We start from the raw sequence: 25,273 nt of genomic DNA on the forward strand, positions 1-25,273 counted from the left end.
ATCCAAGCCATTGATTATGCTGACCTTTATTTTACTATAAACCATTTTATAATTTAATTATAATAAGTTTTTCAATAAAAACAACTGCATCAAAAATACCCCACATTCATCTCTAATAAAATTGAACAAAATTTCTGGAACTCTATGATTTCATTGTTGATGTTCTTACGAGAATCAAATTGGTTAAAAATCGATGTTCCTGATTTGAGATCTTCAAATTTGAGATTTGTTGAACAAAATTTAAGAAATTTTTTTGGTTCAATTCTTGATGCTCTTATAGTCTTATTGCCATAACCAAGTTGGAAAAAATGATATTTTTGCTGATGCATGAGGTAGGTGAATTTTTTTTGGCACAATGAGTATTAGAAGTTAAAAATAAATTTCGCTAGTATAGATTTTAGAAGATATAACAAAAGTAGTTGTAGAAGTATTAATAATTTTGAATTGTCAAATATTATTTTTCTTCAATTTATTGATTTATGCTAGAAAACTTGTAATTATATGGGATATTGGTACTATCAAAAATAAAAATGATGATATTGATAAATGTCATTGTGTTGATGCCATAAGTTCCATTTTGGAGGCTCATCAATGGAGTGCAACTTTTTGAGGTATAACATCAACTATATTTTATAATGGATTAAAGTACTTTTATATACATTGATAAAATACGTATACCTAAACCTTATAGAAAAAAAAAAACTTCAAATTGGGACAAAAAATAATACGAAGTACAAGTTTTATTATTACCAATAATTCAAAAAAGATAAAGTATAACCAAATCTAAGGAACATTAAAAAAAAAAAAATTAACTCAAAAGATATATTAGTAGTACTTCGCATATTTTATCAAAACACACACGCGGTTGTTCAACTAGTGTTTTAAAAAAAAAGGTTTCCTTTTCTATAAAGATAAAATGTGATAAATAAAAAAGCGGTAAAATAAGGACAAATTCCGGATACTCTAATCAATGGCGAAGCTTACATCGGAGATGACACTAGATAAATTATCGTCATCGGATCTCCCGTTCGACGTCGTTTCACTTCTCAATTATTGCCGTGATCACATCCATGGATTCCCTTCCTCTGCTTCGCCGTCCCTGTCCTCCGTTCGTCAGGTATAACTCCGTTTTCCCTTCAACTTTTTTTTTTTGGTAATTTCTAGGTCGTGTTTAATTAATTTTTAAGCTAATATTTCGTATAACTTTAATTTACAGGGAAATTATGTTTTTCCCGTTTTTTTTTGGATTGAGTGACCGTCTAGCTTTGTAAATAATGTTTGTTCATTTTCATCTAATAATTTTTACTTCCTTCCTCCGTCTTTTAATACTCGCAAGGTTTGGACTTTTGCCACTATTCATATAATCTACTTTGACTATTCTTAGTGCTTTTTATATAAGATAAAATATAGCCATGTGCGATCATGTTAGATTCGTCTCAATGTGTATTTTCAAAATATCAACTTTTATAATTTTTGCATAAAGAGATTTAAGATATAAATGATCAAAGTTGTGCATTGGCATGCGTGCAACTAATAAACGTTGCGAGTATTAAAAGACGGAGGAAGTATGTTTTTGTGTGTGTTTAGTTCATTCAGTTCTGATAATTTCTTGTTCATCTTTGCACTTTTTTGTATTCCCTTCTCTGATGGTGGAAGTTAGAAAACTTTGGCCATATTCATTGATAGAGATAGAAATTTAATATACATCAAATATCCTAAGGCAAAATATCCTAAGAGATTTTTATCTCTATTATTCATTTCAACGACTTGTGTTTTTCTAAATAACAACTTTTTGTAACTTTTACTGATATGTTATGAGAGATTCTAATGATCAAAGGTGTGAATTGGAGACCGGTGTATACGAAAAATATTTTGACGGAATTCGGGGTAGTCCTTTTAAATAAAACTTCTTAATGAATTTAAGTTGATAATGTAGTCCATTAATTCGATAAAGGTGTAAATTCTAAAGATACATATACCCTTTTGTTAGTAAGCTCTAAATACATATTTTTCATTGATGTTTAGCATATTTGGTTTAACAACGTTGTTGCCTTTTGATTACCTATTATGTTGCTGATCTGATTTTGGGTGATATGTTTGCTGCATAGTTTGGGCATGGTCAATCAAATCCTACATACTTGTTGGAAATTAATGTTGATGGTATCTTGAACCGGTATGTCTTGAGAAAGAGGCCCTCTGGAAAACTCCTCCCGTCTGCTCATGCTGTGGAGAGAGAATTTAAGGTTCTTCTCAAGTCTTAATTTGCTATTTTTTGTTAATGCATAACATTGGTGACAAATGCTTCTGAGTTACAATCAATTTCAATTGATGTAAATCTTTTCGTCCACTGAAAGTCTTCTTTTGGCAGGTGTTACATGCACTGGGTACACATACCAAAGTACCAGTTCCTAAGGTCTTTTGTTTATGCACTGATACAAGTGTGATTGGAACTGCTTTTTATGTAATGGAGTATTTAGATGGTCGCTTGTTTTTAGATCCAACACTTCCGGTATGTGCTTTATTCTTTAATTTGAAGGCTGTAGCGTATTCTTGTTTTATGTTTTTCTATATTCATTATAATGTTTGTGTCTAATATGAACCTTGGCTTGCCATTAATAATTAATTTTCTTTTAGTAGGGTCTGGAACCGCATAGAAAGAATGCAATATATCGCGAGTCTGCTCGGGCACTAGCTTCTTTGCATCAAATTGATACTGATGCCATTGGTCTAGGAAATTTTGGGCACCTTGGAAACTATTGCAAAAGACAGGCAAGTGAATCTGTACTAAGTTGTAGAACACTATTTGATGTCTTAATTGATTTTCTTGAGGGACTCTGGTCTTCCATTTTACCAGTTTCTTCATCTTATTAATTTAAATACGAAGTATTCTTAATCTTAAAACATTTCTGCACTTCTGAGTTTTTTTTAAGACTGTTCAGTACTTCAGTTTGTGATTTAGTGTGACTCTTCTGATTTTTCTCATTCACAAATTCTCTTTCTTTAAAGTCAGGTATGCCTATGTGGTAAAAATTAGCCAGGTTTTTTATGCTCACTGAATAACGAGGATTGAGTTAGAGTTCCGCAATTGCTAGATTGTGTATTGCGCGAGAAAATTTTGCATACCTTTCTAATGGTCACGATCTTTAGTTTCAGATTACAAGTTTGGCATTCTTCTTATTCTTGAATTGTTACTGTTGTGGGAATTTTTGTACGAGGGATAATGACGTAAATCTTAAACCAGTTGGTAGACGACACTCGTATGCCACATACTACTGCTCAAATCTCCATACAAGAGGAAACTCCAGAGTCTGGAGTATCTCTTCTCCGAGCTCAAAGTTAGTGTTTGAGGAAGGAGCTTTAGAGAGAGAAAGTAGAGAGAAGGACATCTCAACTATTGAGTCTTTACTATGATTCTATGTGTTATCTAATGCCCCTTTTCTTGAAACGAGAGAGGCATTCATATGCCATATGAGATCTTTGCTTCCTTAGTGTGACCTAATTCCCTGACCATGTGTCACATTTTTATTGGCGAGCCAAAGATAAAACGCAACAGGATTTCATTGGTGCATCTTGCTAGGCATATTTTATGCTCCAACAGTTACAACTTTGTAACTTTATGCTGCCCTTCGATAGTTGCCAGTATTTCCTCATCTGGATGTGCTGTTACACTTGCCAATTTTCTAATAATATTTGATTTAGAGAATTAAAACCTCTTTGCTTCCTTCCCATGAAGTAGAAATGGTCGTCCCGTTATCGCTTTTGGGTCAATTGGAAACAACCTCTCTGCAATTGCAGGGATAAGGTTGCGTACACCCGACTCCCCTACCCCGCTTCTTGCGGGAGCCTCTTTGAGGCAATGGGGTAATGATAATCATAATGATAATGATGATTTGATTTAGAGAATATAATATGTCAATATTCTCAATATCTAATGATTAAAAGTATAAAAAGAAAAAGAAAATGGGACATTAGGAAGAATGATTCACTTATTTTCTTGTCTAACTTGACACTATTACAAGATGGAGGGAGTAACAATATATTGATAATTAAATAATAATAATAAATATTATTACTCCGTATTAATTATTAATTATTATTAATGATTATTATTATTTATTTATTTATTATTATTATTATTACTTATTATTATTCAAGTTATTGTTATTGTTATTATTATAATATTATATTATTATCATTATTATTATTGTTATTATTATTATTATTATTATTATTATTATTATCATTATTATTATTATTATTATTATTATTATTATTATTACTCCCTCCGTCCCAGAATAGTCGTTACACTCTCATGGGCACACAGTTTAATGCGATAAATAGTAGTGTGGTTATCAATTATTATTTTATTAAAAAGTACATGTGATGGAAGTTAGTGGGGTATTTTAATATTAGAGGAAAGAGAATGTATGATATTTTTATATTGAAGGATATGAGAGTTTTCTGGTATGGAGGGAGTATTATTTAGACAGTAAGTATTTTATTATTATCATTATTACTCCATATTATTATTTAAATTAGTATTATTATTAGTGTTTTTATTTTATTACCATTATTATTTACTATTATAAATTATTATTATTATTACTTTTATTATAAGTATTATTATTATTATTATTGTTATTATTATTATTATCATTATTATTACTTCAGTTAATTTAATTTGAGTTAATTTAATTTAAGTTCAGTTAATTTAATTTCAGTTCAGGAGCATTCAGCTAATTTAATTTAATTTCAGTTAATTTAATATAATTTAATTTAATTTCAAGAAAGTTTAGCCCAAAAGAACTAGGCCTTAGTTCATGGAAAGGCTGAAATAACTTTAGGATTGCTGATACTTTTTTCTTTTGGTAAGAAAAAGATCTTATTAAAACAACAACCACCAAGCCTTAGTCCCAAATGATTTTCGGTCGGCTAACATTAACCGTCATAAGGAATCGTTCGCGGAATGTTGATTAAGTAAAAGTAAAAGGTTATATTAAAAAGCGTAAACATGCAAAAATGAGAAAGTGGAGGTGAGGGTAACGAGGCACGAAAATAGGGAACCAGATAAGTCGGTTTGAAGAAGAGGCACAAATATGTTATGAAAGATAATAGAAAATAAAAATAGAAAATCAGGGAAGTTTTCAAAGGAAAAGAGAAAGAGAGAAAAAAGAAGTCATGTTGACTCGTCGGCATATATTATCTCTCAACACTTCGTCCTATCTAACGCCATATTTTTCTCAATCCCCAATAAACTCATATAGTCATATTACTCTCAGTTACCCTCTTCTATATTTGCTCGTGGGAAACATCAAATATACCAAATTTATTAAATATCTATTCAAATCCAAATTTTCAATTGCAATTAAACAATATTTGTAAAATTAATGCAAAAAATGGCCGCTCTCTTACAAGCTAAGACATCCCATTAGATTATGATTATTGAATGGTCTTACATTTTGTTTGATACTTGTGGAAACCATATCTTCAAGTTATTTTGGATCTGAGTTTGATTTTTTGTTCTTGGCATTAAATATTTTTTCTGTTTTAATTTCTCATATATTTTGGTATTGTTTTATGATTCATGTCTCACTGCTAGTTGCGAGTAATTTTTATGTTAAATTTTAATTTTGAATCGCAGTCTAGGTTGATTTCATTACCTTCAGATCTAGTAGTTTATCTTATTTTGAGTGTTCAAAATTTTGGATGATATTATCTTGTTATTTTTGTGGTAACTCTTTGAATATTTTTAAGCTAGAATTCTAAAATGGATCGGACCGGATCATCTGGATTTTTTATTTATTGGATTTGGATCTGATTTTACCGATGAAATTTTTGGATATCCGAAATTTCGGATCGGATTAGATGGGATATCCAGGCTTGGATGACCCTGCTACAAACAACATGCAACGTGGTATACTGTGTTGATTTTAACTCGTCAATTCGTCCATCTCTATAGCAAAGGGCTAAGTGCGGAACTTGATGTTCTCCAATCGTGATAATTTCCAAAACTAGCCCTCACACTCGTGCTAGCTCCTCGTACTTTTCCTGAATGATGTCAATATATTTCTATTAAAGGCCTTTCCTTATTTAAGGCTTAAAGCCCACCAAAGTACTTCTCTCGGTACCTTATCTTATCATATGCCTTCTCCAAATCATTGAAAACCATATGTAAATCTTTCTTCTTATCCGGATAGTTCTCAATTAGTTGTCTCATAAGATAAATGACTTCCATAGTCGAACTTCTTGGCATGACTTCTAAACCTTCGTTCAATCACTGCTCCTAAAGGTTCATAGTGTTACTCATTAGTTTGATCCCTCGATAGTTGGCACAATCTTGGACGTCTCCTTTATTCTTGTACAAATGGATTAACATACTTCTCCTCCATTCCAATGCCACAAAGTGACCCTCACAGGTGGAGTTATCTTATTAAAACAAGACGAGAGAAATTTAGCAAGAGGACAAGGTGTTCTCGTAGAGAAGCACACCAATATTTAGTATTATTCCAAATTTTCAATGTCTTAGTAACTCTCCAATTGAACATTTCCTAAAAGCCCTTCCAAACATTAGAACTTAGAATTTAAAAGGTGCATACGAAATGGTATGTTTGTTTATCTGGAGAAGTAGGTTGTGCTACAATAGTTGTGTCATGCAACTTTCTCATTTCAGGCTGTTGGCTTTGTTTATTATATTTACAGCATGCATAAATTACAAAATGCTTACATGACCAATTGTTTTGCCTTTTGACAACTTTTACCAGATTTTTTTATGTTCTTTTATTTAGATTCAATAGATTATTCCCCATTTAAGTCAAAACAAAATGCAAAACTCTCTCTGAATTCTTTCTTGTTGACATGGTGGTAATCAGGTAGGAAGGTGGGGAAAGCAATACATGGCATCAACTGCAGGGGGTATGCCAAAGAGAAATCCTAAAATGCTTGAGCTAATCAGCTGGTTGCACGATAATTTACCTTTGGAAGATTCATCTGGATCTGCTTCTGGTCTAGTCCATGGTGACTTTCGGATTGACAATCTTATCTTCCATCCAAATGAGGTTCTGCGTCGAAAGATTCCTATGCTAAATATGGATTCTTGTATTGAAACTTTTTGTTGGTGGAATAACTGCTTATTGATAAAATGTTATATTCAGGGCTCGCCTGGATTAGAGTACATAATTAAGGGGGTAGATTTTATTGGGGAAGTATTACTGGGGGACTAGTTTAGGGGTGGACACTTTATGGGGATAAATTTGGAAAAAGGTTTGGCAATAAGATGACCTTTACGGGGCAATTGTGTTCATGTGTTTTGTATGAAGCTTTTGAAGGTAAAAGATACACATATAATCCATGAAGTTTATTTTTTATTTTTGTTCTTTTCGAAAATACAGAAATTTTAAGAACAGATACAATATTATCCCAATCTCTAAGATCGACTTGCTATCGAAAGAACAATCCCACAGATTTGATAATATATACTGGCCGAAGTGCTGAACTAGCTAATCCCGATCCAGGCATACGGTTAAAGCCCAGTGTTATATCCTGATTAATTGTTACACCCCATTCCTCCCAATCTAGGCGTGCCCTTTTACTTTTGAGAATAGTGTGGAAGGATGATTTCATTGTTTGTTGATGTCATTGTCAATTACAGTCCCTCTTGCTTATGCCCTAAAATAAACACAATGCTTCCTGAATGCTGCAGGATCGAGTGATTGGAATTCTGGACTGGGAATTGTCTACTCTTGGAAACCAAATGTGTGATGTTGCTTACAACTGCTTGGTATTAAACAACAGTTGTTTCCCCTTTCTTTTTAGCTAATCATTTTTTTTATCTGATAGTTTGTGGTTTTCTGATTTACTGTATTAAATGTTTTGGGATCTTTCCGAAATTGATCAGAGATATCCAATGTGCAGCATTACGTTGTGGATTATGCAAGTGACAAGGTAGGCCAGGACAAAGGATTGGAAGAAGCTGGAATACCAGAGGGGATTCCTTCAATGGCTGAATATGTAGCAGAATACTGCTCTGCCGCTGTAAGATATGCGTTGTTTGTCATTTGGATCCTTCAATTTATTAGTTTTTGAGTTTACTTTCAGTGCATTGTTCTGCGGGAAAAAGGGTTTCTTGAGCCAGTTTTTCCCAGCAATGGAAGGCTTGAAGCAATGTGTGATATTGCTTAAATTGTTGAGTTTTTGGAGCTGAAATGGCTCCTTGATCCATGTTAGTGCTCATTACTGGAGCTTTTGGGAACTCTTCAACCAATAACGCTCTATTTCCAAAATAACACGCTTCTACAAAACTTATTGTGTTCAAGTCAAAAGGTATCACATATATTGTAGATAAGCATGTTTAAACATGCACCTGCTGCTGCGCATTTCTGCAGTCTGCTTCCTGTTATGTTGTAATAATACATTAAATTGAAAAGCTCTTTGAGCTTCTAAATTTGGAACATACTTCGTATTAGTCAAGGAAAATATGAACGTAAATTTTCATTGTAGACTTACAACAGACCTACAACAGACATAGTAAATTTTGTAAAAAAATCCACCGTGTTAATTATATTGATACTGGTCCAAAATTATGCAATAGATCTTACCATTAAAATATTTGGAAACGTTTCCTGCGTGCCTCTCTTTCTTGAAACCCGAGTAATCCATATGTATACCAATTTTTTTGGGGAGAAAGCCACTAATACTTCATTCTTTTCTTTTGAAATTCCCTTCTATGAACTTATCTAAACGTTTATAACTTGTTTGAACTTATTGCCCCATATTAAAAGTTACCTGAACTTTCCTGTACCATTTTGTACATATTTTAGTTGTATATAAAGACGATAGTTGTTAATATGTGCTAATTAATTGGTCCTTATCTGAACTTACTGGGCCTTACTTTAACTTATTTTTCCTGAAATTCAAAGGCTTAAATTTATCAGGTATTCCAAACAAATTGAACTCTCAAATTAATTTTATAAATATCCCCCATGAAGCTGTTGAAAATGGAGATGCGAACTTCCTTGAATAGTACTCATTGTGGTATAAAGTCATCCTAGAGGATGTGCTAGGAAACTTCCAGTAAAAATAGCCAATGAAACTATCTGTGGGAAGATATTTTTAAGATGGAAAAGGATGAGAAAAAGCTAGGGTATATCAAAAGGATCTTACCCCTGTTCATTCAATATTTGAAAGCTTTCGTGGATCATATAGTTTTTGGTGAATTTTAATTAACCATAATCTTTGAACTGTAGGGAAAACCTTGGCCTGCTGCTCACTGGAAGTTTTACATTGCGTTCTCTCTGTTTCGTGCTGCATCTATTTATGCGGGGATCTATAACAGATGGATTATGGTAGATATTGTGACCAACTCTCAAATTTGCTTAGAATTACTGCGCAGTTGTGCTGCTGTGTTCACCATGTGATGTTGGATTCCTCCACCAATGTATAGGGTAATGCTTCGGGAGGAGAGCGAGCCATCCATACTGGAATCAAAGCTGATATTCTAGTAGACTATGCATGGTCGTTTGTAGCAAAATCTGCTGTACTTCCAGAGCGTCCTCCATCTGGTATATTTTACTACATGAACTGCTCATTTATATTTTATTTCAGTTACAACATATACCCATCTGTATTTCATGATAGCCGAATGTCCCATGTGATATTCCGTTTGCAAAATTCAAGCCCTCGTGATGGTACGTAACCATATAAAATGAATCCCGGTGATGTGATTTCTCATTTCATTGATACAACAAATATATTAGCTTTAGAACTGTCTTGGAGCCTGTCTATCTGATACTGGGTTATAATTCATGAGTGAGGTCATGAGTCTATGTAGGTCAGTAGGGTTCATGCATTGCAGAAGCATACTTTATTAGTGTCACATAAGTTGGAGACTCGCAGTTGATGCGGCTTGTTTTTATGGCGGTTATATCACTGCTTATTGCCCATATTTGGCCTGTGGGAGTATCAATTCTGCATTGGCTGCATCGGCCAGTTTATGTGACGGTTGTTTATGACTTGGGATATGGTCATGTCAGTTAGGTGAGTTAGAATTCTGATAAATATTAGCCTATACACCTTGTGAACGCCGATAAATCAATTATCTGGTAATGCTTTCTGTAAACTATCTGCTGTCTGTATCCAATATCTGGTAATGCTCTCTGTAAATTTCTGATAAAGCTTGATTCTTGAGTAGGTGGGCATGGTACCAAAGCTTTGATGGGAGGCTAAACATGGAAATTATTATTGAGTATTTCTTTCTGGTGAAGGTGGCTATTTGGGGGGTTTTGTATCATAAGAGGATATAGGTTATACTGCACAGCTATTTTTGTGCTGGGAAAGGTCTAATTTATTATCACAGCTTACAGGTTCAGCTGTTCAGGTGGACCTCTCAAGCAGTTTTTAGTTATTTTTTTTACTCTAATCTATATTGTGCTGGACTTCAGGGTAATATCATGCCTGTTCAATAATCATCTAGTCTATATTGTTAATTGCTGCCTTCTGCTGTGCCTTGAAATTTTTAATTAGCAACAACATAGACTTTTAGTATATATAACGGATTTTTCATGAAATGCTCCTGACGTTTGACTTAATGCACCAAATACCCTAAACTTTCCAGAATGCACCAAATACTCATGAGGTTTTATAAAAATACACAAAATGCCCTTAATGAACATTTTCCGTCAATTCTGTTAACTTTCCGTTAACATTATTCTATTTTTTTTCTCTCTCTCTCCCCCTTCCTCCTTCCTTGGCCTTCACCCATGGCAGCCTATATCACCACCATGACCACCCGTTTTTCTCCACTACTCTACACCACTTCCACCAACCACCGCCTCCTCTTCCAGCCCCCATTTCTCCTTTCACCCGACACCACTGCTAACCCCCACCATGCCAGATTTTAATGGGGGTTTGCTGACACAACACCCACAAATATAATCCTCTGATAATCAGCACCACCACCCTTATCGATCAAAGCCACCCTAATTTGCCGCCTTGAATGCTGCTAGAACAATCCCCCTTTCTTCCATCTTCGAAAACCCAAATTAATGAAAACCCCAAAAAAATCAAATGGGGGCGAATTGCAAAAAAAAAAAATTCAATTCTTCCTAACAACCCACATCAACAAAATCAATTATTCCAAACAACCCACACCACAAAATCCAAAAGAATTCAAACCAAAAATTTCGGAAGCAAACATTGAATTAGGTTTATTCTAAAATTTCAATTAGAAACCCTAACAATGTGTTTTCTTAATTTGACATACAATTCATCACCGAAACGAAATTCTGAAGGCAAAAAAAAAACCGATTTTTGAGGGGAAAACCGCAATATATTTTGAGACATTGAACAACAAATAAATTTTGAAAATAAAAGGGGTCCAATTTGGCAATTTGCAAAACGGGAATGAATTTGAAAGGTGATGATGGTGATAAGTGATAACAATGGATGGCGTAGCAGAAGTGAAGAAGCGCAGTAGAAGTGAAAAGAAGACCCAACCGAAGTTTTGGTTTTTTTATTTTTAGATAAAAGTTAAGGGTACGTTCGGTATCATTATTAGTTTTTAGTTTTCAGTTTTTTTAAAACAGGAAACTAGTTTTTGTTTTTTTTTATACCTATTATCAAAACTAAACCAAAACTAGATAAAAAATTAAAGTGAGAAGGAACTTACCAAACAAAAATATACGCTTAACGCTCTAAACAAAAAATCATTTTATATGCTTTATACTTTGTAATTGTACTGCACATTATTATATAACTATTAGTTTTTTCAAATGGAAGACATCTGCCAATCTTTATGAGAGAAAAAAGACATGTGTACATCTATTCAACAAGTAAAGAATGCTAAACCCAATTGATCAAATTCAGATCATCAAAATACATAGAACTTTATTTTCATTGCCAAATTATATAACAGAAAGAGCTTTGTCATCCTCTTCGAGTCTTTATCATTTTATTTTCCTCCGCTTAGCAAGATAAGAGAGAATCGACAAAAAACACCATTTTTATCACAAAAAAATATCATGGTTATGAGAGTTTGGTCTTCAATTGAATTGGAACTGAGCTTTTTAAATGAAATGATAGAGTGAAATAAGAGGGTTATTCGTAAAGCAGAAGAAGATCTACATAAACCGAACGGTGGTTGCATCAATGACAAATACTTCCGACGGCATGTTTGTCGGAGATTCCAATTACGGTGCATCTCAAAAGGGGTTGGTAATGGGTGATAGTCGGTGAATTGACGTCTGCCGACAACGTTAGCCAGCGAAAATGCTTGCCGAAGAATCAAACGCCGGTGTTGTTCAACAAATGTCGGTAATTGGTGTAGTCGGTGAAGTCCGATAAAGGTCCGAGAAGAGAGACAAGTAGAGCTGTTGTTCCATAAACGAAAACAAAAAATCTAAAACCACTTTTTGTGGTTTAGACTTTTTCGCTTTGGATTCCTAAAAACTAGATGAAATTTGTTTTTTTCAACAGTTTCACCGAACAAGTTTCGTTTTCAATTTTGTAAAAATAAACTGAAAAACGGAAACATAAATCAATGCCGAACAGGCCCTAAGTGAAAAGAAGACCCAACCAAAGTTTTTTATTTTTTATTTTTTATTTTTAGATAAAAGATAATTAATGTTACGGAATTAGGAATTAGAATTAGGCTTCTAATTCCTAATTACCTAGCAATTAATTTTTTTGGGTTTAATGAATATAATTAAGTGTTAATATTAGGTTCAGTAGTGAAAATGGTTGAGTAAGGGCGAAAAAGTAAATTCATGCTAACGAAGACTTAACGGAATGGACGAAAAATGCTCAATAAGGGCATTTTGTGGTATTCTTTTAAACCTCAGGGGTATTTGGTGCATTCTAGAAAGTTTAGGGGTATTTGGTGCATTAAGTCAAACCTCGGGGGCATTTCATGAAAAGTCCGTATATATAATCTTGAGGATGAGAGCTTGGATAACTTAAAAAGAGAGCTATCAGAGGGTTAACCTAAATATTAGTGGAAAATGCTTGGTTGTGCGCTTGTGCCCTCTGTTTTGGATGTCTAGATGGTTAGACAGAAGTTGTATTGCTTTGCTCTAATTTTGTTTGTCTTTCTCCAATAAGCCGTGTCCTGTTTTATCGGTGTGTTTTGTTTTGAGGTTACTTTGGCTTTAGTCATCTGAATTCTAAGTTTATATGCCTCATTAGTCATGAACCCGAAATTTTCCGGCTGCTTCAGATTCAAATTTTGTTTTCTTTTTCTTAATCATGAAATAAAAAAGATCTACTAACTTGTGTTATGCTACCTGGACTCGGGTATTCATGTTGTGAAAACTTGGACATGTAGTGTGTTAGTTCCCATGCCCTTGCGGAGTGTCAAGGCACGGGTACTTGACGGTGCAAACGAGCCGAGCCGAGACGAGCCCTACACTGTTCATGTCCATGTTCATGTTCATTTAACTTATACGAGCTCGAGCCCGAGTCCGAGCTTTCAACCGAGCTCAAAAATCTGTTCAAGCTCGGTTCATTTAAGAGATTTTGTGTTCGCGAACGGCTCATTTGTTAATCGAGCCTAGTTTATAAACGAGCTTTTTTCATGAACGAGCTTTCTTAAACGAGCTTTGCGAATTAGAGTTTAACCACTTGAAAATATCACAAGTTATGGTCATATCTAATAATAAAGATTAAAATACATTACTTTATTTGATAAACAAACTAATAAAGAATATCACACTTTTAGTGTTTGGAGTTTGGGGTTTTGAATGTCTTAATTATAATTTCCATGAAACCTTTTAAAGACAAAAAGAGTATGAAATATGGAGATAATCGTATAAAATTTGATTCCCTCCAAACATGATTTAGAAAGAGCACAAATTTAGCAATTAAAATTTTATTTTAAAATACTTTTATTCTATTATGGATGTCAAAAGTCAAAAATATTATTTTTATCTGTATTTAAAAAACGTATATATGGTAAATATGATACATAACATAACTAGACGAGCTTGTTCACGGACATACATAAACGAGTTGTTCATGAACATAAATGAACGAGTTGTTCATGAACATTAATAAACGAGTTGTTCATGAAATTAACGGAACGAGCATACATATGTTCATGTTCAAGCTCGTTTATTAAGCGAGCTCTAAAAGCCGTTCAAGCTCGGTTCGTTTAATAAATGAACGAACATGAACGAGCTTTAAACGAGCCCAAGCCCGAGTAGTTTATTGAGAGGCTCGGCTCATTTGCACCCCAACGTGAAATGAAGAGTCTGAAGAACATTGCTTGTGTAGATGAAGTTTTATACGTGGAACAATTACCTATTAAATATTTTAATTTTATGGTGTGTAGGTGTCTACCTGTTATGCTCACAAACCGTATTGTTGTTAAATTTTGGATCATAATGAAATAAAATCAGAATCTGTATGACAAGTTCCCTGATTCTTCAACTTAGTAGCTGTTATCTTTGTCAAGAAATAAATGACGCTATTCGAGATATAATATCCTGAGTCTTTTTATGCCGACTTTTAAGAAAAAGCTTGAGTAGGGTTCATGTAAAAGTCGAGAACATGTTTATGTTATAGAAAAGCTAACCCTTTTTGAAATCTTGACACTAATTATGTTCTAACTTTTAAGGGTGAGGGTGAGGGTGAGGGTGAGGGTGAGGGTGAGGGTGTATGCGTATGTCATTGTGTTTTACTTTAATAACATTTGCTTCAAATATTTTGGCCCATTCTCACCAGATCATATCCAAAAGCATAGAGATCAAAATGACATTGAAGATACATTAGAGGAAGGAGGCAAATTTTCTTTTAGTCAAAGGGTTGTGGGACTCAGGAACAAGTTGATCAAATTTATGGAGGATCATATATATCCAATGGAGAATGAGTTCTATAAACTTGCTTTGTCTCCCTCTCGCTGGACTGTTCATCCTGTGGAAGAGAAGTTAAAGGAGCTGGCAAAGAAAGAAGGTTTATGGAACTTATGGATACCTGTATGTATTCTGGTTCCCCTCTTGTTCTCATTTTCCTGCTTTGACTTGGTGTAATTAATTTATTCGATGGCAATGTTTATGTTATTAGTAACTATGCAGATAGGTACATGCTATGGGAAATTCCGATCTAGATACATCCTTAGAAGGACTAATGGAATCTGCATCAATATTACTTAAGGCCTACTTTCTATTTATGGTTTTTGGAGGAATAAGCATGTGCACAGTTGGAGTGACCATCAAAAGAACTCTAGAGCTACTATAAAAACAAAAAGTTATTCAGTGAGGGCACACTGGCCTTTTTGGTAATATAATAAGCCATCTTCTGGGGACAAGACATGGATAAAATATACCAAGCCATTTCCCTCAAGTTTTTTTCTAGTCGAGAAACCTTTCTTTAAGGAAGCATTTGTTTTGTGCCAACCACCATGTACTGGTATATTGTTAGTGCGAAGCACAACTTCGTACTCTGGGTTTGCTACTTACTCTACTTCAAAAACCAACCAAAATCATTTCAACAGACCTTTCCAGTTCTGGAGTCTCTGCCTGACAAGTCTGTTAAAACTGGACTTATGACATAGACGCTCAACTTATTCATTTACCTGCCCGTGTTGCCATGAAAAACGCGATAAAGATCGCGGTGAAAACCACATTTCTCAACCTCTCTTTAGTGCATAATCTGCCCAGAAGCCTAATTGAGGAATAAGCTCGTGTTACGTGGAGCTCTGTTAGCACAAATTACTACTCGTACTTTTTCTTCCACATTTTTCCAAGGCATAAATTACCTCTTTATCTGCCCACATTTTCCAAGGCATATTTTACCGGCCTTGGTTACTTGATGCCATTTAAGAGAAACCATGTGTTACCTATGATTCAAAATCTTTCTAATCATCTAAAATATACCTGCAGGAACATTAATGTGCCAGAATTCATAATTTTTACTTTTAAGTGTAGACCCACAACATGTTCTGTTTCACTAGTGACCACAAACGCTTCAGAATGGTAGCTTGATTCTATGCTGACTAGTTCATGCAAAGGCTACTTGCTGTTTCTGCTAAAACATTATTTTATTCTACGAAGACTTTCTTTTAAGTTGTTCCTTGCCACTCAACAAGAAAGCTCTACAAGCAGCTTCGACCAAGCTGTGACTGCCTTGCAAAGAACAAAAAAGTTGGCCTCAGAAAAGCTTGAATACCTAATTAATCGATTTAATAAGATGACACTGTCTTGCATATGGTAAAACTTTGGTCATCCAGAATTTGATTTTTGAGGTGGTCTTTGTCCCCAACTTCTTACATTGAGATACATGTAATTTCCTGGATGATATTGAAGCTCTCAGATTTTTTTATGGGATGGCTCCCTCTAACTTGTCATTTGTCTAGATTGACCTAATTCATGTGTTGACTTATATGTCAGCAGTTATCTTCCTAAATGCATGGGATAAACATGTAGTTAAAAGTTCTTTCATCTTTTTGAACTTTGAAGGGCCTAAGAATACCTTTTTCTGACACTTATCTTGCTTTCATGCAGTTAGATAGTGCTATACGTGCTAGAAAATTATTCTCCAATGGAAAAATCCAGAATTCTTTAGGGGAGGGAGGTGGTCAACTACTTGGACCAGGACTGTCAAATCTTGAATATGGACATCTGTGTGAGATTATGGGCCGTTCTGTTTGGGCTCCTCAGATTTTCAATTGTGGGGCTCCCGATACCGGAAATATGGAGGTAATGTTAATATCAAATGTCTTTAGCTTCATTGTGAACCCATTAAACCATTAAAAACACACATGATTGCTAGCGTATATGCATGTATGAATGTTATCTTCAAAGCTGTCAGAATTTAAGTGTTTTCAAAATCATTAGAAAAGTGACAATGCTCTAGTGGATGATGAATAAGCCATTTTTTTAATTGCATGACGCAAGCTTTATGAATGGTATAAATTTATGAAAAGGTTAATGTTTATAGAATTTCATGAAAACCTCTGTAATCCATATTAAGTTTTTCGTATATTCTGAACCCCAAATTGCGAAAACTAGTTCAAGAAGTAAATAGTCAAAGTATGTTGCATTTAGGGGTTTAGAAATACGTAAAAGTGAAAGTTGACCGGAATTTTTGTAAATTAGCCAAAACGAAGCAGTCCAAATATGGTTGATTTTTCGAAGTTCAGATACCAATAACTGTATTAGGCAAGTAAGTGGAACTTACTGTTTCATGTATCCTGTCAAACCTGGTAACAAATGGTTTAAATGGTTCATCTGGTCATTTAAGCCAGCCAAATAGACAGGGAGGACAATAAAATTTATCTTCTGTTGCAGTGTATATAAGGAGTCTTCGACGTTGGCCATGTTCAATTTGAGGATGTTTTGGTACTAGGGGTTTGAATTTTTATATTTTATCTTGTAATTCTGTAATGTTGTTTGCAGTTACTTAATTCTTCAGGTTTGAAATTTGACTAAAATTGTTCTAGATATAAATGCTTATTGCTTAATCTTACTTTAACTTGATTGGCATTCAGGGTGATAGGAGGTTACAAGAATAAACTATCCTTTGTCTTATACTTCCTCCGTTTTTTAATACTCGCAACGTTTAGACTTTTTACACTATTCATATAATTTACTTGGACTATTTTTGGTATTTTTTATATAAGATAAAACATAGTCATGTGAGATCTTGTTAGATTCGTCTCAATGTGTATTTTCAAAATATCAAATTTTTATAATTTTTGCATAAATAGAATTGAAGATATAAATGACCAAACTTGTGCATTGACATGCGTGAAAGAAACAAACGTTGCGAGTATTAAAAATCATTTGTTGTTTCACTTTCAAGGCTTCCTTAATAAGTGAGAAGGTGGTCTGAAATGGTTTTGACAACTAGTAGGCTGATTTTGGTATAACACACTCGATGTTCAGGTTTTGCTACGCTATGGGACTAAAGATCAACTAGAACAATGGCTTATCCCCTTGCTTGATGGCCAAATACGTTCTGGTTTTGCAATGACCGAACCACAAGTAGCATCCTCCGATGCTACAAATATAGAGTGCTCCATTAAAAGGTAGGTTAATAACCTCGTAAGCTTTACAAGTTCCAGCTTGGTTAAGTTTATCTGTGTAAGTATAGTTCTTGATTCATTAAGTCTCACTTGATATAGTTTAGGTTTACTCGGTTGATATAAAGTAGATGTTGTATGTCATATCCAGTTGTAATATGCACACATTGATCTCGGTCTTTAGCCAATGACTTGATTTATATCTGACATGAAAAAACTTGTAAGGTGGTGGCTGGTAAAGTAAAAAAAAGCAAGTGCTCATCCCTTTAGGTTTGTCAAAGGTCCCTTTCTTGGATGTCGATGTCCTAATTAGATTTCTTGTGGGTCTTTTGGAGTAGCCTTTCTAGTTTCTACTAGCCTTAAATTGCTTAAATAAAGGAAAGGCTGTTGGCCACTATGGCTGTAATGCTGTATACAGTTAATATCTCTAGAATGCGGAGAGATATCCTAAAACACTCAGGCAATTTGTGATTATGGTTATATTTTTATGATTATGAGTATGACGATTTGCAGTTGTTACATTAATTTTTTTATAAAATCAAATGATCCTCGCTGAGGTATTGACAATATGTGGCCGTCACGCCCATTCATATGTATTCGTAATACTCGGTGACGGAGGTGCATATTTGTGGTGAATGATGTGAATCTAAATAGATTGTTGATGTTGCTTTTGTGGCTTGGAATGGTTTGATGGTAATTTTGGTTGTTTGAAAATCATGCCTTGTTGTTAAGCTGTAGTCACTTGTCATTGAGTAGCCTTTTTTTGAGGCAAAAATAAGGCCATGTAGTGCATCTGGAGGCTTTGATTTTCCAGACTTCCAGTGGCCATTGGAGGAATATGGCAGTTTTATGGAAGCACTTAAAGGGGGTTTTGAGGTGCAAGAGACCACTCACTTAAAGGTCGTTTTGAGGTGCAAAAGATCACTCACTGAAAGGGTGTTTTGAGGTGCAAGAAACCACTCATGGCCGTCAGTTGCCTGTGCATGAAAAAAGCTCAAATAAGCACAAGACAAGTCTCATCACTCACGAGTCACGACCATGAGTTGGCGCTGCTGCTCATTTTTTAGTTGCTTGCTACTGCAATTTATGTAGCATGCAAATTGAAGCAAAAATGAAAATGGGCTGAAATGGGAAATTCATAATCTTGAAGAAAATAGGAAGTGTGGAAAAATACATACTTCAAATTTTTTAAATATCCCCAAAATATAAGATTTTTAGGTCTTTTAAAATGGTAAACCTTTTAGTTTTAGGTTCTGCTTTGTAAATTATTTTAAGAAACAGAGGGTCATTAAATAAGCGCAGCCCACTATTTTTTTAATAAAATAAAGGGTCTTCTACCCCTATTATATTCTTCAAAGGCCCCTTAGTCCGATGACTCAGGTCTTTTTACTGTTTCCTCTCAGTCTGGTGCTTAGGTGATTGGACCCACTTTGAATGCTGATGAAACCCAAAGCTTATACTTCCGGTAGTGGTGTCTGTTGGGCAGGGAGACGGACAAATAAGTCCCACTTTTCTTTGACCAGAAGACAAAAGGTCAAGTAAACCAAGGGGCTCTAAGCCTCTAACTAACTTACTTTAAAAATACCACTGTCACTCTTCCTTCCAATACAATATCTAACTCTGCCATGTCTAATTATATCCTTAAAGTTGTACGTCCTTGTAAAGAAAATACGACACCCACGTCATTCCTTCTTGATTACGTGAGCATTACAATGGGTCTAGGATGGTGAATATCTTGCTTGAAGAGCTACCTCATTTAGAGAGAAACTAGAGACTCATCCAAAAGGGAGAAGGCCCAGTTCTTATGGTCAATAGGGAAAGTTATAAGGTTCACCTTCGAAGCGGACGATATTCGGTCTTTCCAATAGTTCATCATCAAACAACAATGCCATTTGGAAGTTTAATCACTTTTACTTTTATCTCACCATAGATTAGTCGGTGATAAAATCATGCTCATTAGATAATTGGCCATGACGTATGTTCTTGTAAGAGAGGGTCTAGTGGTATTTCAAAGTTAGAAGTAAGATTGTTATGAGCTTATAGCTTTTTTTCCCCTTAAATATCTATAAAATCAAATAACTTGTGGGGGTATTGACATCAATAACCTTGAAATTCATTTTAATTCACCAACACTCAAGATAAAGGCTTGTCAATTAATTTGCCTTAATCTTACATACTGGTCACTTTCATGGATAAGATGTATTATGTTTGTTTGTTTATCTTGTGAAAGTCTATCCTCAACTTTGTATTTTCACTTGTGCGGTTGTGTCTACCATCAAAGTCAGACATTCTGTTTACCTAGCCCTTTCGTTGGGAAGAGATGAGAGTCCCCAACACTATCCAGCCTTAAAAGGTGACACCCTTGCGTGTGCATGGATTCCTATTCACCTTTGAAAGCCATGGAAATAAAATAAGGCATTTATATTACATAATGGCCTTCTATAGGGATTTTGAACTTGCGGTTTACGAAATGGTGCTCCATAAGTCTGTCTACAATTTCCATCATGAATTCATGACCTCTACTGTAAATTGTTATTTACTTCGTTATTAGAACCTTTGGGCACGTGGATACATCTAAAACATATATTCCAAACCTGTTGAATCACATCAACTGAGTGATTAAATATAATTTTTTTTCCCACATTGAAATGCTCCACAGTACTTCATAATGCCTATGAGATTTCAGTTCTACGACATTGCTACTGCTTATGAAATCACAACCACAGCTTCAATATTATTTTATGATTAAAACCCATAGCTTTCTGCAATGGTATGAAATTGCAGCTAATATTCTAAGAGATGAATGGATGAAGAACCTTACTGTGAGTGTGGACACATGGTTGGTAGCGGATAAGATAATACCTGAAGTATTTCTTGGCTCCATGAAATCCATACTCTTAGTATGAACTATTTAGTTGGAATAACATCACCATAAAAGGATAAAATAGTTGGTTGTAGCAAGAATTTTGAATTAAGGGATTTGGGAGTTGACAGACACATTCGATGTTTGGGTTCTATTCTGTTGTTTTCCCCCTGTTTGGGGTCTTAAGCAAGACAACCCTCAGCTCCTTTTTGTCTTGCAGTAGATTAAAATAAGTTTTCAAGAGGTGTTATGCTTAGTAGGATGTTCTGGAGGGGCATTGTGTTTGGTAAAAAATGAGGGTTTAGAGGTAGAGGGGACGGTGGTAGTGCTTCCTTTTCATTTGTAGATTAAAATAGGAGTTGGTTTGGGGTCACACGGTGTCTTAAGAAAGACAACCCTGTTGGTCGATATTTCAAAGAACAAGAATAGGGGGGTGGGTCTTAAGTTACTAGAACAAGCTTATGAGTGATTCTCTGAAAGCTTTATAGGAGTTACCTTGCTGGTTGAATTTGGTATGCCAGCATATGGCAGAGGGGGATTGGTTTGGGGATTGTGGTGTCCATTTTCCCTTTTTTTTGGTGGACAATGTGTTTCTTATTTAAGCCTATAAAGTTCATATCAGATGTATCTTATATGTTTCTTCCCCTATTTAAAGTATTGGTAGGTAATGGTTTAATGTGTTTTTGGGGATTCTTTTTCTATCCATTCCCATGGACTTTCTTCTTTTGAGAGACCTTCTACTGTAGTTCAACTTTGCCATTCATGATTTGGTAAGGCTAAACGTGTCTTGGAACCTCCATTGTAGACATTCTCTAGATATTGATTGGCTGTCGTGCCTCTATATCGGGGTTCCTACATCCTAATGAAGGTTGGTGCTTTGGTGATAGATATTGGAAACTTTGGGTTATGTATTTGTAGAGTGTAGTTGACTTCTTCTCTGTAAGGTGGTAGTTCGTAGTTACTGATGTGTATTATACTATTACGTAAACTTTTTGTTTTAAAAGGAGAGATTTAATGGAGTACTTTATCTTCGATTAGGCACATGAAGGTGAGTAGGGTTGATCTAAGGAGAAGAAACTAAAAGTTTTTTGGTAGGTATGTGTACATGGAGGTCACTTGAATGGAGCTTAATGAACATGTCTTGCATAATAAGGCCATTAGGGCAGAGGTCCTATGAGCTTGTGGTTTTTTAGTGACTTTGTGATTTGTAGTGTCTGGTACTTTCCTGACTTATTTTCTTTTAGCTGCTAGGCTGCTAGGCGTGCTTTATTGTACTGTTTAGGTAAGGGGAAGAAATTATTAATAAGAAAGAAAATAGCACACAATACTTGACGAAAACAGTAGACAAGGTATCCACCATAAAAATTACAAGAATGGTCCACTGATCACATTGGACAATTTAGAGCAAGAAATTAGGAAAAGAACAATTTGTCTAAAACCATAATAAGAAGTGTGATTATTTTCACCATAGCCTTGTTATACTCCGTGAAAGAATTTATTTGCAGCCATTCATTGTGTAACAAGTTCGGGTTGCATTTGTGATTACACTCAAGTTCATGTCTTTGCGGCCATAAATTGTAAATGGCCTCAGCAAAGATCATCAGTAGAAATTGGAGCTTAGTTCTGCTCCCACCCTAGAATTTCTCAGTACATAAGTTAACTCTGCATCAAAGAAAAATCAGTAGCATTGGTGTATCCATCAGTTCCAGTGTTGGCATGCTCTGGCTTAACAGGAAGGGGCAGTGTAGGTATTCCATAATTAGTTTGTTAAGGATAGCTTAAAGAGGAAGATAGATGATTAGAATGAAGGAAAAGAGAACGAGAAATGCTATAGATAAGACAGTAGGGAAAGAAGAGGGCAGCCAGAATATTGAGTTGTCTTTCTTAGTTTAGATCTTGGGAGGGAATCAGGCCACTCGAATGGAAAGCTTTATAACTATCCTCTATTTTCTGTAATTCCGTTATTATCAATCAAAATCTCTTTCTCTTTCCTTTAACTTCTGCTACTGTGATTGTGAAAAATAGTCTGACGACTTAAGGCGCTTTCTTGTAGTACACAGGATTCTTAAGAACTCGCATGTATGTATAGTTGTCATCCCAAAGTTGGATGACAACTATCTTTTGATTGGTACAAAAGTGTTTTTGCTTGTTTTACTTTCCACCACACTCCCCCCCCCCCCCCCCCCCCCCCCCCCAAAAAAAAACCAAGGCCTGGTACTATATACTAAATTAAGAACTCGAATATATGTATATCATTTATTTCTATACATGGAAGTTGTTGAGTCTAATGCATATGCGCCAGCAACTTATTCCATATGTAAAAGTAAACAGTGGTGATGAAAATTTAATCTTCTTTTTGGATTCTCTTCAGTTAGCTATATGATCAGAAACAGCTTCTCTTTATTCTTCTGGACTTGACTGTTTAATGGCAAGGAAACATACATTTGGTCATTTGTAATGCAGATATTAGCTAATTGCAATGATTTGATAGGTGGTTCTTTCTGAATTTTCTGCTTATCTCATCTTACTCATAATATAATGTGGATTGTGCATAGAGATGGAGATTCTTATATAATTAATGGAATCAAGTGGTGGACAAGTGGGGCTATGGATCCAAGGTGCAAACTTCTCATCGTTATGGTTAGTTTCTTTTCTGAGGTGTAGGTGAAAGGATAACCTTCATAACCTTTGGTTGTGTTAAAAAAATGTGTACATCCCATTAATCTGATGATATGGGATGCAGGGTAAAACAGATTTTGATGCCCCAAAGCACAAGCAACAGTCCATGATCCTTGTTGATGCTAAAACTCCTGGGGTACATATTAAGAGACCCCTGATGGTGTTTGGCTTTGATGATGCCCCTCATGGCCATGCTGAAGTGTCCTTTCAAAATGTACGTGTGCCAACCAAGAACATTTTACTTGGAGAAGGTCGTGGATTTGAAATTGCTCAGGTTTGCTAAGAATGTGTTGATCTTTTCTTTTTGGTTTGCTAAATCACTCCATTATGGGAAGGATTCTCTTCCTTGAGATTGTAACATTCAATAACCTTGCAGGGTAGGTTAGGACCTGGAAGGCTGCATCATTGCATGAGACTTGTTGGTGCAGCGGAGCGTGGTATGCAAATGATGACTGAAAGAGCACTTCAACGTAAAGTGTTTGGTAAACTGATTGCTGAGCAAGGCTCATTCCTCTCTGATATTGCCAAGGTAACACCTGCTATTCCAAATTGTTTTTTCAAAAAGTACTTGAAGCTGCATCGTATTTTGTATTATGGAATTGACCTCTTGGGAAATTGTCCAATCATCTTTACTAATCTACTGAACTGTTTGCAGTGTCGTGTAGAGCTAGAGAAAACTAGACTTCTGGTTCTGGAAGCTGCTGACCAACTTGATCGTCTTGGAAACAAAAAGGCCCGTGGGACCATTGCAATGGCTAAGGTACTTTGCTGTTGTAACTCCCATGTTTTTATGTTAATTTGTATCTCCGCATCTTTCCAGTCTTTGAGCCTTAGAGAACAAAGGGTAGCATAAGAACAAAAGATGCTTCTTGCATATTTGATACATACTAAAATCCTACTTTTCATATTTTGCTCTAGATATGATGTATCAAGTTTTGTCTCATCTTTTTACATTGTAATATTTTGATATACACTATAGGTAGCTACTCCAACTATGGCGCTGCAAGTGCTGGACATGGCCATGCAGGTGCATGGCGCCCTGGGCTTGTCCTCTGACACTGTCTTGTCACATCTGTGGGCTACGGCAAGGACCCTGAGAATCGCCGATGGTCCAGATGAGGTACATTTGGGTACTATTGCCAAACTGGAACTGCGAAGATCCAGGCTTTAAGGATTCTAGAATATGCAGAAACATAAACTTAATAACTGTTGTAGATTGCTACTGGAGAAAGAAATAAATGTTGTGAAGTTATGTAGAATGCATCCATGAGAAAAGGGCATTGTAGGCTCAGCAATGTAATTGGTTATACACCCTGTATCTTATTAAGGTAATTGAGAATGCTCATAGAAAATACAAAACTGTATTTCATTTGAAATTCTGTAATTGGGAAAATTCTAGTGTTTGAATGGCTTAAAATTTGTAATCGGTCAAAATTCTGTAACAGTTGAGAAATTCTATGAAACCAAGGATTTAGAATTATAGTTTACAGGACGTAGCCAATAGCTTTCTCTCTCCTCTCATCCTTTCCTCAAACTTCATTCCTCTGGCAACATTGTGGGAGTTGAGGCGGCGACGACGAAACTTTGGAGATTTAGTTCCTTGGTCGAATTTCTACGACGATGTTAATGTGTGTGTAATCATTGCGTTACATTGAATAAGAGTTGTTTGGGACTTGGAAATTCTGATTACGGTTCGACCCATATTTTGGGCTTCAAGAGAT

General features: G+C 35.2%; 1 protein-coding gene across 1 annotated transcript; it reads left to right on the forward strand.

The window, feature by feature from the left end:
• Positions 1 to 778: 778 nt before the first annotated feature.
• On the forward strand, positions 779 to 25,039 carry LOC110798270 (probable acyl-CoA dehydrogenase IBR3). The gene is made up of 17 exons (XM_056829226.1): positions 779 to 1,117; positions 2,109 to 2,243; positions 2,369 to 2,509; positions 2,638 to 2,773; positions 6,874 to 7,055; positions 7,700 to 7,777; positions 7,912 to 8,031; positions 9,243 to 9,341; positions 9,440 to 9,557; positions 14,713 to 14,963; positions 16,491 to 16,685; positions 17,874 to 18,016; positions 23,429 to 23,513; positions 23,617 to 23,826; positions 23,929 to 24,081; positions 24,208 to 24,312; positions 24,532 to 25,039. Exons 1-17 carry the CDS (start codon positions 971 to 973, stop codon positions 24,721 to 24,723), a joined length of 2,490 nt encoding a protein of 829 aa, XP_056685204.1. The 5' UTR covers positions 779 to 970; the 3' UTR covers positions 24,724 to 25,039.
• Positions 25,040 to 25,273: the final 234 nt, after the last annotated feature.

Source organism: Spinacia oleracea, chromosome 5, assembly GCF_020520425.1.
Source record: "Spinacia oleracea cultivar Varoflay chromosome 5, BTI_SOV_V1, whole genome shotgun sequence".
Lineage (NCBI taxonomy): Eukaryota > Viridiplantae > Streptophyta > Magnoliopsida > Caryophyllales > Amaranthaceae > Spinacia > Spinacia oleracea.